Source organism: Andrographis paniculata, unplaced genomic scaffold, assembly GCF_009805555.1.
Source record: "Andrographis paniculata isolate CXL003 unplaced genomic scaffold, ASM980555v1 Contig78END, whole genome shotgun sequence".
Classification (NCBI taxonomy): Eukaryota; Viridiplantae; Streptophyta; class Magnoliopsida; order Lamiales; family Acanthaceae; genus Andrographis; species Andrographis paniculata.
This window is the reverse complement of record NW_026137615.1, coordinates 1,846,597-1,864,471: the sequence shown is the minus strand read 5'-3', so window position 1 is coordinate 1,864,471 and position 17,875 is coordinate 1,846,597. Positions and strand designations below refer to the sequence as shown.

Sequence of the window (17,875 nt, the reverse complement as noted above, 5' to 3'; positions counted from 1 at the left end):
ATTCCATATGTGTCATATTTTTGCGATTTTCATCATCCGTAGTACAATCACACTTTGCGTGCGTAAAATTGTATCCGTCATAAACTTGACGCGCTCACATTTTGCGCGGATAAGATTGTAAATGTTGTAAACTTGACGCACTTTCAGAAGACGAAAATAGATATGTGAAAATTCAAACACATATTGGGTGTATTCTTTTGATTATTATTTTTTATTTTTATATTTACTTATACAATCATTGCAATTTATTATAAAATTATATTTCCTCCGTTTGCCTATAAATGTCATATTTATCTTTTGCTTAACATTACAAATATTCTTATATTTGTATAACTTTTTTGTACAAATATTCTTCTAAACACTAATTTAAGTATTTTTATATTTTTTTTTCTTAATTTGTACTATTTTTTATATAATAATTAATATTCAAATATTAACCTATGAAAAGTAAATAAGATCCTTAAAATTGGACGGAGGTATTATTATTTTTGCTAATGAATATTAAATTTAAATTATTTTTTAAATAAAAATTAAAATTAAAAAAAATAAACTGTAAAAGAACAAAGTCATTATCTTTACTAGTATTTATTAAATTTTACTTGAGAGTACTTGAAAGAATATGGAATAAAAATTTTCCACCTCATTAATATACTCTCTTCCTTCCATAACAATTATTATTTTTTTTTATATTTTTATCAATCTCGTAACAATCGACTTATTTTTATTTGGGATAAAATTTACTAAATCTATACAGAGTTAACTTATATAAATTGACTTAATTTACTATATAACATATAATATCATAAATCATGTAGGACCTATTCAAAATTATTTTTATTTTTATCTTTCCTAAAAAATAAATATTTTTATTTACATTAAAATTTCAGCTCTTTTACAAAATTAGTTTAAATTATTATAAAAAAATAAAAGTATCTTTTTATTTATTTGTATTATAAAAATTTTATTCTCTATAAAATAATATGCATATTGCATATATTTTTATTGCAATATAATTTTTTTAAAATATTGGGTAAACGGTTTTTTTAGTCCAGTAACTGGACCCCTTATCATTTTAGTCCCGTAAGTAGAGTCTATCGCAAACTAGTCTCATAAGTGAAAAATTTTCGTTGTTTTAGTTCTCCGGCGCCGGTGACGCCCGCGTGGCACGCCGGAGGTGACGTGTCCGCCAGGTGTCTCGCCAGGTCAGCGACACCTGACGGACACGTGGATTTATTATTTTTTTTTAATTTTTTTAAATTTGACCAAATAAAAAAAATTAAAAAAAATACAAATAAAATTAAAAATAAATTTAAAAAAAAATTTTAAAAAAATAAATAAAAAAATCCACATGTCCGTCAGGTCAATGACACCTGGCGGACACGTCACCTCCGGCGAGCCACGCGGGCGTCTCGGGCGCCGGAGGACTAAAACAACGAAAATTTTTCACTTATTGGACTAGTTTGCGACAAACTCCACTTACGGGACTAAAATGATAAGGGGTCCAATTATGGGACTAAAAAACAGTTTACCTTAAAATATTTAAATACATATTCTAATTTTCTTAATCATATATTAAATTTATTTTAAAACTATTAATATTATTAATTATATAAAAAATAATATTATAATTCACTATTAGTAACTAATTAAACATTATTTTTCTTAAATACCGTGTAAGTAATGAAAGAGTTCAATTGTGTTGGAACTAAACAAGTATATGATAATTTTGTGTGTTAGATTTTAGTTTTAAATTTAAAAAAATAGTTTGAAGCAATATTTTGTAAAGTAATATAATTTCTTTTTTTTTTTTAATACAAAATTGTAAAAATTCTATTTTCTTCACATGAGATAATTATATCACTTTATCTCTACATGGAAACTATGATAATAATGAGTTTGTTCATTCTAACTTACACAAATACCTTTACAACTTACAACTAACTAATAAGGTTATTTTAGTCATTTTTACTTTATTTCTACTAAATTTTAATATAATACTAATATTTCTAAAACTACGTTTAAAAAGCAAACGGATACGTATATATGAGATGGATGGAGTATACTGTATTGAAATATAATGAAAAAAACATTTAAAATACTAACAATACTATTCATATTAATAATCATAAAATAATATAATAATTTATTATTAATAATTTATTAAACTATATTATATAAAATACTATATTTATAACCAAATAGATCATCTGACCACCGAGACAGAATGATTACTTAACAAATACACTTGGGGTGTGTTTGTTTGTAGGATTTTGACAAAATCCTATTATTTATCCAAAAAATTTTCCCCAAAAATATCAAATCAAACACATATTTTTTATTTTTTATATTATACTAAAAATCAATTTTACATTCAAAACATCACATCAACACATATTTATATCACATCATACAACTATTCAAATTCAAAATTTTTACTAACCACTGTAACAACATAACCAAAAAAAAATTGACATAGTGGAGTCATTCGGATCAAAATAAATATTTACAATATAATATAATAAATTTGGTAGATCATTAAACAATAGACGATTTATTGAAATAAGTATTTATAAATTAATATTAATCCGAACATAAGCCTTGCATGCCCAATCATGTCTAAGTCCTTAAATCCAATATCTCATGTTGTGTATTGAAATATTTTGGATAATTTACTTTAATATTCTAAATTAAATATATACTTTTATAGACAAATAAATAATAATATATGAATGTTGGTGTAGTTGGTATAATAATAATAATAATATATTATTATTACATAATAAATATATGAAGTATAAAATACAACCATACCTATGGTAACTCATGATCCAAGGCCAATAGAAATATAAACATTGAGGATGTGTTCGGTAAGAAATGACTTAATAGTACGAATAAACTTACGAAAAATTATGTGAGAAAAACAAAAATATAAAATATAAATAAATTATATGGAATTGGGAGAATATTTTTATAAAAAATATGAATATATTGTAAAAACAAAATGTCGTAACAACGAACACCTTCAATTTCTTTTGAAATCTTGACTAAATCAAATATAATTAATTACTTTTTTTTTCCTCTCTCAAAATTCAATATTTAATTTTATATAAACTATTATACTTACTTTGTAAAGAATAGATACATACATGTTCCAAATAATAATAATAATAATAATAATAATAATAATAATAATAATAATAATATATTATATCTAAATAGTTAAAATGTAATTGGGAAAAGACTAAAATTTTAGTGGTGGTTGTTAGAAATTTTAGGGGAAATATGGAAATTGTCTTATTGATCATCAAAATAAGAGGCTTGTATATAAGCAATACAAAACAAACTCGATAGCCTCAGATACAAGTAATTTAATTTATAGATAAAACCAAATCTAAATTTAAATCTGAATATCTAAAATATCTCAACATCCCTCAATCTCAAGTGGTATAACATAAACAACTTGAATTTGATAAGAAAGTTGAATATATATAAAAAAAAAAACATAAATAAAAATAACAGTTGACTATCCACCGACACCGAAAACGAGATGACTTTCCACCCTGGAGCAAAAAACGAGATGACTCTTCACCGGAGCCGAAAACGAGATAACTCTCCACTGGAGTCGATAACGAGATGACTTTCCACCCTGGAGCAAAAAACGAGATGACTCTTCACTGGAGTCGAAAACGAGATGAATCTTCACCAGAGCCGAAAATGACACAACTCCACCGGAGGCGAAAATGAGATAACTCCACCGGAGTCGAAAACGAAATGACTCTCCGCTGGAGCCGAAAACGAGATGACTCCACGGGAGCCGAAAACGAGATGACTCCACCGAAGCCGAAAATGAGATGACTCTCCACCAGAGCCGAAAACTACATTACTCCATTGGAGCCGAAAACGAGATGGCCGAAAACGAGATGACTCCACCGAAGCCGAAAACGACATGACTCCAGTGGAGCCGAAAACTACATGACTCCACCGAAGTCGATAACAAAATGACTCTACCGGAGCCGAAAACTACATGACTCCACCGAAGTCGAAAACGAGATGACTCCATCTGAGCCGAAAACCACATGACTCCACCGGAGCAAAAAATGAGATGACCGAAAATAAGATGACTCCACCGGAGCAAAAAACCACATGACTCCACTGGAACCGAAAATGACACAACTCCACCGGAGCCGAAAACCACATGACTCCACCGAAGCCGACAATAAGATGACAAAAATAACAGTTGACTATCCATCGGAGCCGAAAACGAGATGACTTTCCACCTGGAGCAAAAAAAAAGATGACTTTCCACCCGGAGCAAAAAACGAGATGACTCTCCACCAGAGCCGAAAACGACACAACTCCACCGGAGCCAAAAACAGTAAACTCTCCACCGGAGCTGAAAATGACATGACTCCACCAGAGCCGAAAACAAGATAAATCACAAACACCAAACAAATGGCACACAGGCAATAGACAAGCACAGACAGATGGCAGATCGTAGACAAATTTTAGATTACACGCAGGCAACAGACAAACAACGGACATATGGTAGATCGAAAACAGGTTTCAGATCGCACGCAGGCAACAGACAAGAAACAGATAGATGGCAAATCGCATACAAGTTTCAGATCGCATGCAGGCAACAGACATATAGCAGTAAGAATGATCTCAAAATCACAAGACTTCCGGGTATAATCTAGGTTGAATGTACCTAGAGAAACGCAAGTTGGTAGACTTTATCTACGGCATGAAAAAAGTAAACTCTAATACCATGTTAGAAATTTTGGGGGAAAATAAAACGGCATGACTCAACCGGAGCCTAAAACGACATGATTCTACCGGAGCTGAAAATGAGATGACTCTCCACCAGAGCCGAAAACGAGATGACTCCATTGGAGCCGAAAACGACATGACTCCACCGGAGCCGAAAACGACCTAGATCGGAAACACCAAACATCGCACGCAAGCAATAAACAAGCACAGACAGATGGCAGATCGCAGACAGATTTAAGATCGCATGCAGACAATAAACAAGCAGTGGACATATGGCATATCGCAGACAGGTTTCAGATCGCACGCAAGCAATAAACAAGCAGTAGGCAGATGACAGATCGCAGACAGATTTTAGATAGCACGCAGGCAACAAACAGATCAGATCGCACGCAGACACCATACAGATAGCAGATAGATATCAGATTGCACGCAGGCAACAGACATATAGCAGATAGCATGATCTCAAAATCACAAGACCTCAGGGTACAATCCAGGTTGAATGTACCCGGAGAAACGCAGGTTGGTAGGCTATATCTACGGCATGAGAAAAATAAGCTCTGGTACCATGTTAGAAATTTTGAGGAAAATAAGAAAATTGTCTTATTGATCATAAAAATTAAGGGACTTATATATAGACAATACAAAACAGACTCGATAGATAAGACCAAATCTAAATATAAATCTACTAAATCTAAATTTGAATATCTAAAATATCTCAACACTTGTGTTTGCTTGTAGAGTTTTAATTTTAAGTTTAGGATTTGAATAATAAAATTTTTGATTGAAATAATTGTTTGTTGTAATGTAAATATGTATTGTATGGTTTCTTAATATAAAATTAAATTTTAGCATAATATAATAAATAAATAATATGTATTTTATTTGATATCTTTGGAAGAAAACTATTTTATACTAATAAAACCAAAACGAAAAAAACAAATAAAGATTGATGATTTGTTAAATTAATAAAAATGTTATATTCTTTTCCTTCTCTAAATTTATTCTTTACTATTTGACCAAATAAAAAAAAAAAAAACAAAAAGAAAATCAATATTTTAACTATTATCCTTAATTCAATGTTTATTTAGTACAAATACCATTAATTTTATTACATTCGTCATCTTCATTCTCTTTAATCGTTAACCAAATTTTAAAAAATATTTTCAACTATCTATTTACTTTTTTTAATTTTCAATAAAATATTCATTTTTATTAATATTTGTGTCGGACCCAAAGGGGTTATCTCTACGGGATCAAAAGAGTGCTAAGATTGTGGGGTCAAATTCAACAAAACCAACCCAATGTTTCCATAATATTGTTTGGCTATCTATCTATCTATCTATCTATCTATCCATCTATATATATACACACACACAATAGACACATACAACTAGTGAAACTTCTATTACATCGATGGTAACCGATGGAGGCGAGCCGAGGAGGCGAGAAGGGGGCACATACGTGTACAACATGGAGACCGTGGCCCCATCACCTTCATCGGTAAGAAGCATGATCTCAAAGGGTTGGGGATCTCTAACAAGATCCAAGACATACAAAGAGACAAGGGATCGAGAAAAAATGATCATTAGTTGTAATAAGCGCGAAAAAGAAGAAGAGAATGAAAATGAAATAGTGGAATCAAGAAAGGCGCGACCGATCATTAATTATGTACAAGAAAGAAAATCGGTTTCAGTGGTGGAGACGAATGTTGGATCCGTTGCTGCCTTTCTTCAAGTTAAGGTTTTGACGACGGACATGCCCGGGTTTATGCAAGTTCACGCCTTTCGATGTGCCCGGACAACCTATGATTGTATGGACAACTTTAGCTTAAAGAACATGGCTTATAACATCAAGAAGGTTAGTACATTCGATTTCCCTTTTGAATCTTTTTTTTTTCTTCCTTAATTGTTATTATTATTATTTTTTTTATCATGGAGTTTGTAAGTTTTGTATTTTTTCATTACAACCTCTCATTTTTCTTAAAAAATACATATCTAACATTCCCTTTTTTTTTTTTAATAAAACTTGATATTAAAAAACTATCTTACCTCCAAAATACTACCAAACTTCACACTAAAAAACTCTCAAATTAGTTGTGTTATTTCGTGAATTTATCATAACATTTTTACTATTTAATTTTTTTTCCAAAAGTATTAAATTCTTTTTATTTTTTTATAATATACTATTTATATACCATCAAACAATTATTTAAATTTAAACTTTTATTATTCAAAAAAATTCAAACTCAAAAATCAAATCTACAAACAAACACACATGTTAACTAATTTTATTTTTTTTCCTTTACGTGAAGTAAAAATTTGCAGTTTTGATTCTGTATATTTAGGTGTGTGTGTGTGTGTTTTCATTCACTTAATTATGATTTTTTTTTATCTCGTAATAATTTTACTGTGTATTTTTATTTAACTTTTCACTATATAAATCTGAGGCAAAAAGCCAAATATATACAAATAACTATTTGTATTATTTAAAATAATGCGATTCAAAATCAAAGTATTTTGGATATATATGTGAATATTTTAGTTTTGTTCCAGCAGAATTTTATTAAATATATATATATATATATATTATTTATTGGTTGAAAAAAAATCTTGAATAATTTGTAAGCTAATAAGTAAAAATCAGACAAAGTTTTGAGTCAGTATTTGTTTAATTAAATTGTATAATTGAAAGTATTGCTCAACTTTACAAATTGTGATAATATATAAATGCTATAAATGTAATAATTGATCATAAGTTGAGCTGACAATGGATCGATTCGTGTCGGGTTGAATACTTTAAACGGATTAAATTACTCAACCCTAACCCAACCCATTTATTATCGTATCGGGTTCGTGTTGACCCGTTTATTATCGTGTCGGGTTCGGATTGACTCGTGTTGACCCGTATCCATAATTAAGTCGAATTTCTTTATTCAAATTAAATAATTTTTTGTTGTGTTGTCGTGTTATGTTAATTTTTATTGATTTGAGCGTAAATTAGGTTGAATTATTTAAAATTGAACTTAGTTTAAATTAATTTATGAGAAAATTAATAAATTATGATTATTTTACATATATAATAAATATATTAATCAATATTAATATATTATAATTGAGTTGTCGTGTCGAGTTCGAATTGAGAATCTCAACCCTAACCCGACCGTTTATTATCGTGTGGGATTAGTTTTTGCCAGATGTAATCATAAGTATAGACTAAATTTGTAGTTTTCCAATTTAGATTTTTATTAATAGTATTATTATTATTATTTTCGTAGTCTTTGGCATTTTATATAAATATAGTATTTAAAATGGAAGAGTTGCAGGAGATGCATGTTCTATGTTAGAATTAGTTGTCAAATTTATATTCTTCCATATGTGGATTAGTTGTCCATAGGGATAGGGTAATAATATATTAAATCTAAATATAGAGGTTGGATTAAAGACTTAACATGTGACCAAGGAATATTTCACATCTACCAAAATATATTAACACTTATATATGGTGACCGAAATTATTGTAGGGATCACTTGTTTATTTGGTCAAGGGATTAGCAATGTTAGTAACTAATACTTTTTCCGTCACATAACAAAGTATCTATTTTTCCATTTTAGTCTGTTTCGTAATAAAGTATCCATTTTCTTTTTTAGTAATTGTACTATCTACCTAACATTACAAACACCCTTACAACTTACAATATATTACACAAATGTCATTACCTTTATATCACACATACTACTAAGGTTATTTTAGTCATTTTTACTTTATTTCTACTATATCCTAATATAATACTAATATTTCTAAAACTACATGCAAAAAGCAAATGAATACTTACTTATGGGACGGAAGGGAGTATATATTTACATATGTCTAAATATATTTATAATATAATACTCTTTCCGTCCAAACAATAAGTATACATTTACTTTTGACGCGGAGTTTAAAAAATAATAGTATTTTAATTATAGTTGGTATGTAAAAGTAGTGTAATGACATTTTTACCCTTACTTTTTGGTATAAAAGTAATGATGTGATGTAAAATAATAGTATTTGTGGAAAAAAGTGAATTATTTAATGAAATTGTTACTTTATAATTGGATATCCCAAAATATAAATATGTATACTTTGTAGCTGGACGGAGGGAGTATAATATTATATTATAACTCAGCGTATACTTTCTTATAACACAGTGTATGCAAAAATACGTATAAATATATGCTGGTCATCCTTATAATATATGTTGATCGGTCAAATCAACACCATACTAATTTGGCTTAATTTGACCGGATCAGCACAAGATCTGTAGCCAATTATTGCCTTTTTCTCTCGTACAATGGAATTAGCTTTCAAACTTTCCGTTGCCGAAGTTGTTTGGTTGGGTTTTTTTTTTTTTTTTTTTTTTTACTATATGAATTCAGCTCCAATATGTTTTGTGAATTGTAGGTTTTTAGTTTGAACTGACGGTTCAGTTTTTTTTTTTTTTTTTTTATGTAAAATATAGAAAATTGTATAAATAATATAAAATAATGAATATATTAATTTTTTGAAAAAATATGCATTGGTTTTGGCAAGGGAAAATGAAAATGATGGTGCAGGACGGGACTATAGTAACATTAAGATACAAAATCTTTTTTTTTTAATGTAATAATAAATTATATATAATTAAAATTAACATTATAATTGAAAAAAATAAAATAAAATTAATTTTCACATTATAATAATATTTTTTTTAGGTTTGGAGACCTACGCCCTTTTGCATGTGCATACGTCGCACTACAAAAATATAATATATTTGTAACGGAATTTCGTCCCTAAAGTTCACGTAGCTAATGTGATTCCGTTCCTAATTCCGTCTCTAATGTCATTAGTAACGGAAAAAGTAGATTTAGAGACAAAAAAGTTTTGTTACAAAAATGATTTTTTCTTGTAGTGGTCTTTAATTACTTAGATTTCGCTTATATACAATTTTTTTAAGTTTGAAAAAAAATAAAAATAGTAAAAAAATAAATATTTGATCTGATATTTTATTAAAAATAAAAATATGTATTTGATGTAATATTTTTTATAAAAAAAATACTATTGATAAATAATATCAAAATTTTCAAAAATATAAATGTAAATAGAATCATATTTTGTCAAATTTGTTTTTATCCTTAATCATAATTTCTTTTAGATGTGTTATATATACTCTCTATCCCATTGAAAGATTGTCATTTTTCATTTTTATCCGTTCTAAAATAAAGTTATCATTTTCTTATTTAATAATTGTACTACATATCTAACATAATAAATACACTTTTAACTTACAGTATATTACACAAAAATAATAGATATATTTTTATCATTTTTACTACACTTTAATATAATAATAATATTTAAAAATTTACGCACAAAAAGTAAAAATCACACATTCAATGGAACAGAAGGAGTATATGATTTTTATTAATTTTTCTTATATGTATATTTAGAAATTAAATTGACATTAATATTTTGTTTTAGAAATTACTACGCAGTTGCTCTATATCAGCTACAGTTCTGCATCATTGTATCAACACGCATCACATTATTAATATAAGCTATATTTAAAATATATAATATATAATATTTAAATTTTATTTTTATATTTATAATGTTAAATAAAAATAAAAATATATATTAAATATCATATTCAATATTTATTTGCATCATATTACGTACATATTTTTAATACAATTTGATTGTCTTTCAAAAACTCTTCAAAATATTAAAATAATTCAAATCATATCTAAATGAAACACTCTATTTATTTATTTATTTTTCAAATTATAGATGAATTAAATATATACCAACCAGATATAAAATCACAATTAAATTGTTTTATACGAGTATTTTAGTTGCATTGAGAAAGCAAGTTAAACTTTTTATTTATGTATTTGTTTAGACAAAATTGTCCATAACTCCCTTGTGGTTTCGAAATTTAGCGTAAATTCTCCATCTACTTTAAAAATTGCGTGACGTCCCCTTATACTTTAAAAATGTTGCATGAAACCACTTTGTGGTTTCGAAATTCAGCATAAATCTCCATTTTACTTAAAAAAATTGCATAACGCTCACTTATACTTTAAAAAATATTGCATGAAACCCCAATGACATGCAAAATATATAGATAAGAAATCATCTTCTTATCACACGAGAAAAGTTTCATGGTAGTGGGGTTTCATGCAACGTTTTTTTAAAGTATAAAGGCGTATCATGCAGTTTTTAAAGTATAGGGAGATTTTACGCTGAATTTTAAAACCACGGGGGAGTTATAAGCAATTTTACGATTTATTTATTTGCCATGTCATCTTTCATCTAATACTGTAGGGAGTGATTGGTGCAAAATTGAATATTTTATTGCATATTTATACTAATTATTGTTCTGGTTATTTTCATTTAGACTTTTTTGCTATTCAATTTTAGATATTTGAACTTTGAAATTTATTTTTTCATTAAATCAAAACTCTGAAATGTTAAAAAAAAAAATAAATAAATAAATAAATAATAATAATAATAATAATAATAATAATAATAATAATAATAATAATAAATTGTATAAAATACTACTTCCTCCGACCCATAACAAATTATTTATTTTTTCATTTTAGTCCGTCTCATAACAAAATATTCATTTCTTTTTTTTAGTAATTGTACTATCTGCCTAACACTACAAATACCCTTGCAACTTACAATATATTACACAAATGTCATTACTTTTATATCACACAATACTAATAAGGTTATTTTAGTCATTTCTACTTTATTCCTACCACATCCCAATATAATACTAATATTTCTAATACTTTGTGTAAAAAGTAAATTGATACATAGTTATGAGACGGACGGAGTATATTTCTGAACTAACAAGTAAACACACATCTAAATATCAGTTTGTTTGAGGTTTTCAATTCGAATTTTACTATTCATTAATTATTTTTTTATAAAAATCCAATAATTTATTTATTTATATTTATTATTATTATTATTATTATTATTATTATTATTATTATGGATTCCATGCTGAATTTAGTAATTCAGTGTGGCTAAATTAAACCACAAGTATTCATTTTATTCATAATTTAATTTAAAAAATTTTAATACAAGATGAGTGGTTAAGGTATAATTCAGTAGATGTTGAATTCAATTGTGAGTCACCACATGATCCATAGGCTATTACTACTCCCTCGTCCCTTAACAATCTATCAATTTTTTTATTTTAGTCCATCTTATAACAAAGTATCTATTTTTTAGTAACTGTATTGTCTATCTAACATTACAAATACTGTTTGAATTTACAATATAATACACAAATGCCACTATATATATATATCAAGCAATACTAATAAGATTAGTTTAGTCTTTTTACCTTTATTTCTACTACATTCCAATATAATACTAATATTCCTAAAACTCCGTACAAAAAGTAAATTGATAGATAGATATGGAACGGAGAGAGTATTATTTAGCTGGCCAAATGCATACCTATTATAAATTTGGGATTGTTAAAGGCATTCAAATTTTAATCCTATTTTTAGATTTAAATTTTCTTAAATACGACCATCACTTAACTTATCTATATATTTTTTTATTTTGGTTCATCCCAAAATAAAATATTCATTTTTTTAATAGCCCTAATACCTTCCTACTATTAAAATTGCTCTTAAATTTACAATATATTACAAATATGTCACTATAATACATTTTTTACAGGAATTCGATAAGATATACGGTCCGGCATGGCATTGCATCGTTGGTTCGAGCTTCGGATCTTTCGTAACACACTCCACAGGCTGCTTTATATATTTCACCATGGAAAAGATGTATATCCTCGTTTTTAAGACTAAAGTTCAAAGGGCTGCTTTAATTTAGGCCAAATCTAGCCATATATATAATTCCATTCAAATTTCAAATTCGACTCGAATTATTTTTTTTTTACGCGTGTATATTTTCTTTGAATGATAGAAATATATTTATATACATATATATAAGCGGATGTGGTGGTTCTGTTGTAATAGTTATCGATACAATGATAATATTGTATATGTTGTTTTATTCAGTTAAATATATTGATGTGTTTACTTGTGAGATTTTAATTTTAGTTTAACTATTTTAAAATATTCCCCTTCTTTTCTTATATCAAATAAAATAAATATATATATTTTTATTGTATTACACTAAAAAATTAATTTTATAATCAAAATATCACATCATACATATTTATATTATATCAAACCATCTCTCCTTTTTCTTTTTCTTTTTCTTTTTTTTTTTTTAAGTGTAATTATATAATATTATGAATTATGTATAATATGAATTTGGGTGTGTTTGGTTTATATTTCAAACACAAATTACTATGGTTTATTCTATGCATGAGATTAGATATCAAAGGACCCTATTGGTAATCATCTTAATGGCTTTGTTGTTTCTTTATAGAAAGAGTGAAGAAATTACTTCTCGAATGGACATACTGGGATTTTCTCAATTCTCTTATCCTAAGATATTCTATAATATATTATTACATTAAGGATATAGATAATCTGAAACTGCATATTTCATAAGCACAAGAAATTGCAGAAGTTCTAAACTAAAATTGGAGATAAAATTTTCTATATTGAAGAACATTAGACTTATTTTTCACATCTGCATAGTCGAAACCAGCCAAGAAGAAACTTGTTGAAAAATCATCCCAAAGCTACTTCTCTAAAAGCCCTTCATGCTAAAAACTGAGGTTAGTAACACGAAATTCTCATTAAATCGAGTTGTACAAATAACTCGATTTAATGAAAACGAAGATGAAAAAAAATCTTAAAGTGAAAAACGAAGACGAAGATGCACCTAAAGATGAAGACGGAAAATAAAGAGAAGGAAAAGAGGGAGTAGAAGAAAAAAAAAAAAATCAAAGAAGAAGAAGATCGAGGTACAAAAAATTAAAAGAAGAGGTAGAAGAAGAAAAAAAATCAAAGAAGAAGAACATCAAAGAACAAGAAATTAAAAGGAGAGGAAAAAGAGAAAAGAAATAGAAGTAGAAGTGAAAAAAAATCTATAATAATAATAATGGAGAAGTGAAAGAGAATCAATAAAATGAAATCTACCACAGGAGGGCAAAAAAAAGACAAAATGAAAAAATAAAATAAAATAGAATAAAAAAACATAATAGAAGTTGAGGAGAAGAAAAGTAATCCCTCGTCCGCGGTGATTATGATATTTCCTTCACCGTAGACACGAAAAATTAAGAAAAAATAATTATTGTATGTTAAAATATATTTAGAAATAATATATTATATTTATGGTAATTAACTTATTTAAGATATTTATAAGATTCTTGTCTTATTTAGACGATTTGTATATTTCTTATTATTGAAGAAAAAAAGAATTTCAATTTCATATTCTAACATGTTATCAGAGACAAATTCTTTCTGGGTACATCCATGACCCGTTATATCTCATATATATTTTTATATTTTATTGATGTATCTGCTTCTATTCACAGTCATACTCGGTCATGTTGTTATTTTCATGTTGTCTCCGTCTCTATTACTCCACCGACAGCGTCTACTTTCAACTCTAATGCCTTTCAGAGTCCTGTTTTCGACTCTAGCTCTATAGAATGAGCTAGTCCTCTTTTCGACTCTAGTTCCGTTGTGAGCGAGCGAGTCCTGTTTCCGACTCTAGCTCTATTGTGAGCGAGCGAGTCCTGTTTCTGACTCTAGCTCTATTGTGAGCGAGCGAATCCTGTTTTCGACTCTAGTTCTATAGAGTGAGCGAGTCCTGTTTTCGGCTCTAGTTCCATTGTGAGGGAGCGAGTTATGTTTCCAACTCTAACAATGTTGAGAGTTTTGCTTTTGATTATGATCCATTGGACAGTTACACCATCTTCAGTCAATCTTGGTGAATTTAAATTCTTACATGGAAGATCTCGACTATATCTTTTTCGGTCAGTTCTGACAAACTCAAGTTTGTTCGATCATATCTTGAGTTTGAAGAGGGGTGTTAAAATATATTTAGAAGCAATATATTATATTTATGGTAGTTATCTTATTTAAGAAATTTATAGGATTCTTGTCTTATTTAGACGATTTGTATGTCATTATAAATATGTACATATTCTTATTATTGAAAAATAGAGAATTTCAGTTTCATATTCTAACGTTGTATAATAGAAACAATTTTACATTAATATTAAAATAACTAGTGAGTCTAGTAAAAATTAAAAAAAATATATAAATTAATTTTTTTTAAATAAAATTAAAGTATATAATTTTTCTTTAAAAGAATAAAGTTACACAATAAGTAGTACAAATATAAAAGGAAAAATGGACGCACTAAAAAAATAGAGAAAGTATAAAATAAAAATAAAAACAAAAAAGAAATTGAGGGGAAGAAAGACAAAAAAAAAAAAAAAAAAAAAGGTCCGGGAAGAGATGGTTTGGTGTGGAAAGTGAATTTGTAAAACGTGAGGTATAGATTCAAACTCCGACACCTCCAGGTTCACCGACCACATATAGTTCGCCTAGTGTGATTTGTCTTATCCGACCTAGTCTGCGGATTCTCACATTATTAAATTATTTTGTAATTTTAATTATATTTAATAAATATTTAATAATATATTATTAAATATATACAGTATATACATGATATTAGACATTTTATACGATACGAAAAAAATAGCCTTTCACTTTTTATATACCCAATAAATAATTCTACAGATTGCTATTATTGGATCAAACTCATTTTTATCTCGGCCGAATGCATTAGAGTATATAGGAGATTAATGGATTAGTATAGATAAAATAATATTATTTGCTCTAATTTCATAGAAAATGCATACTAATTAAAGATAATTAATCCTAGACGAGTAAGATTAATTTATCTCAAATAATATTTGTACTAAATATTATTATTATTCGACATTTAAGCAAGTAAAGTAAAAATTATATTAATTAGTCTCATTATTATACTCCATTCGTCCCATAACAAATATCTATTTTTCTATTTTAATCCGTCTTATAACAAAGTATTCATTTCTTTTTATAGTAACTGTACTATCTACATAACATTACAAATACCCTTACAACTTACAATATATTACACAAATGTCATTACCTTTAATATCACACCATATTAATAAGGTTATTTAGTCATTTCTACTTTATTCATATTACATCATAATACTCTCTCCGTCCCGAAACTAAGTATCCATTTGTTTTTTGCACGTAATTTTAGAAATATTAATATTATATTGTGATATAGTAGGAATAAAATAGAAATGACTAAAATAACCTTATTAGTATGTGTGATATAAAGGTAATGACATTTGTGTAATATATTGTAAGTTGTAAGGGTATTTGTAATCTTAGGTAGATAGTACAGTTACTAAAAAATGAAATGAATATTTTGTTATGGGACGGACTAAAATGAAAAAATGGATACTTTGTTTTGGGACGGAGGGAGTATAATACTAATATTTCTAAAACTACGTGTAAAAAACAAATGGGTACCTAGTTATGGGACGGAGGGAGTATAATCTATTAAAGTAATTTTATGTATGTCTCCCTCAGTCGTTCAAATCTATTTTCATTTTTCTTTTTTTGGTTGTCATCCAAATTTATTCTCGTTTTCTTTTTTAGTAAAAAAATATCACTTTTCTTTATAAAAAAAGTAAAAAATTTTATTTTTACATATTTTTTTTAAAACTCATGTCCGGTCAAATGAGCACAGAATTAGTTGACGGAGGGAGTATAATCTTATCTTCCAAAGCAAATACACCTTTAATAAATATACATGAAATAATATTAAATTATATTACATGAAACAATATTAAATTATATTGGGAAATAATAATGCAGATACAAAATTTAATTTTAATTTAAATTGCATCTTATAAATAATCTAAAACGATATATATCATATATATATATATATATAATTTTAGAAAACTATGATCTTCTTTAAATGGACTTTCCCCTCTAGCTTTTACATACATATATACATATTAAAGCATTTAGGTAGATTTGTTTGGATAATTTCAATTTCATGAATCATTGATATTGATTTTGTTTTTATTTTTATTTTTATTTAAATTCAAATCGAAATTGTGAACAATTTATAATGAAAATCAGATTCTTTAGAGCTTGGTTTTTATTACATATTTTATGAAACTATAAATCAATTATTCGAATTGGAATCTTACTATTAAAGAAATTAATAAATAAAATATAGTAACAATTTCGTAGCCAAATCGACAGTTTAAGTTCAAAACAGTTATACATAAACAAATATCTTCATAAAATTATGTCAAACTAATTAGAGAAAAGTAAAATTACCAGAAAAATACAATATTGTTGCGGAATAATTTGTGGCAGAATATATATATATATGGTTTGTTTGTTTGTGGGTTTGGGTTTGTGGGTTTGAATTTTTTAAATAGTAAAAATAGATAATGATGTAGTATTTTGAATGTAAAATAAATTTGTAATATAATATTTCCTCCATCCTATAACTATATATCAATTTCCTTTTTGCACGGAGTTTTAGAAATATTAGTATTATATTGGGATAAAGTAGAAATAAATGTAAAAAGATTAAATTAACCCTATTAGTATTAGTATTGTATGATATAAAAGTAATAGCATTTGTGTAATATATTGTAAATTGGAAGGGTATTTGCAATGTTAGATAGACAGGACAATTACTAAAAAAAAATGAATACTTTGTTATGAATGAGAAATAGAAAAATAGATAAATTGTTAAGGAACGGAACAAGTGTAAAAAAAAAATTTTGAATAATAAAAAAATTGTGTAAAATCCACTAAAGAACACAAGTTTAAAGAACTACAAATTCATATGATAAAGGGAAACAATTAGACAAGAGTCTTATAGCAATAATTATGAGTTTCAAACAAAAATGATCAAAAAGAAAAATAATAATAATAATAAATATAAATCCAAAAATCATAAATCATAAATCATAAAGCGAACATATAAATAAATAATTTGATCATCATTTTAACTAAGGAATAATGAAGTAGTTTTATCTCATATCTCTTATCTCATCACACTCAAAATTGCTTTCATCTCTGTGGCCAGAGGA

At 27.0% G+C, this 17,875-nt stretch overlaps 1 protein-coding gene across 1 annotated transcript; it reads left to right on the top strand.

Annotated features, from left to right (window-relative positions):
* The first annotated feature begins 6,169 nt into the window (after positions 1 to 6,169).
* Positions 6,170 to 12,794, top strand: LOC127239889 (uncharacterized). Its single transcript, XM_051258249.1, has 2 exons — positions 6,170 to 6,627; positions 12,496 to 12,794. Exons 1-2 carry the CDS (start codon positions 6,184 to 6,186, stop codon positions 12,652 to 12,654), a joined length of 603 nt encoding a protein of 200 aa, XP_051114206.1. The 5' UTR covers positions 6,170 to 6,183; the 3' UTR covers positions 12,655 to 12,794.
* The last annotated feature ends 5,081 nt before the right edge of the window (positions 12,795 to 17,875 follow it).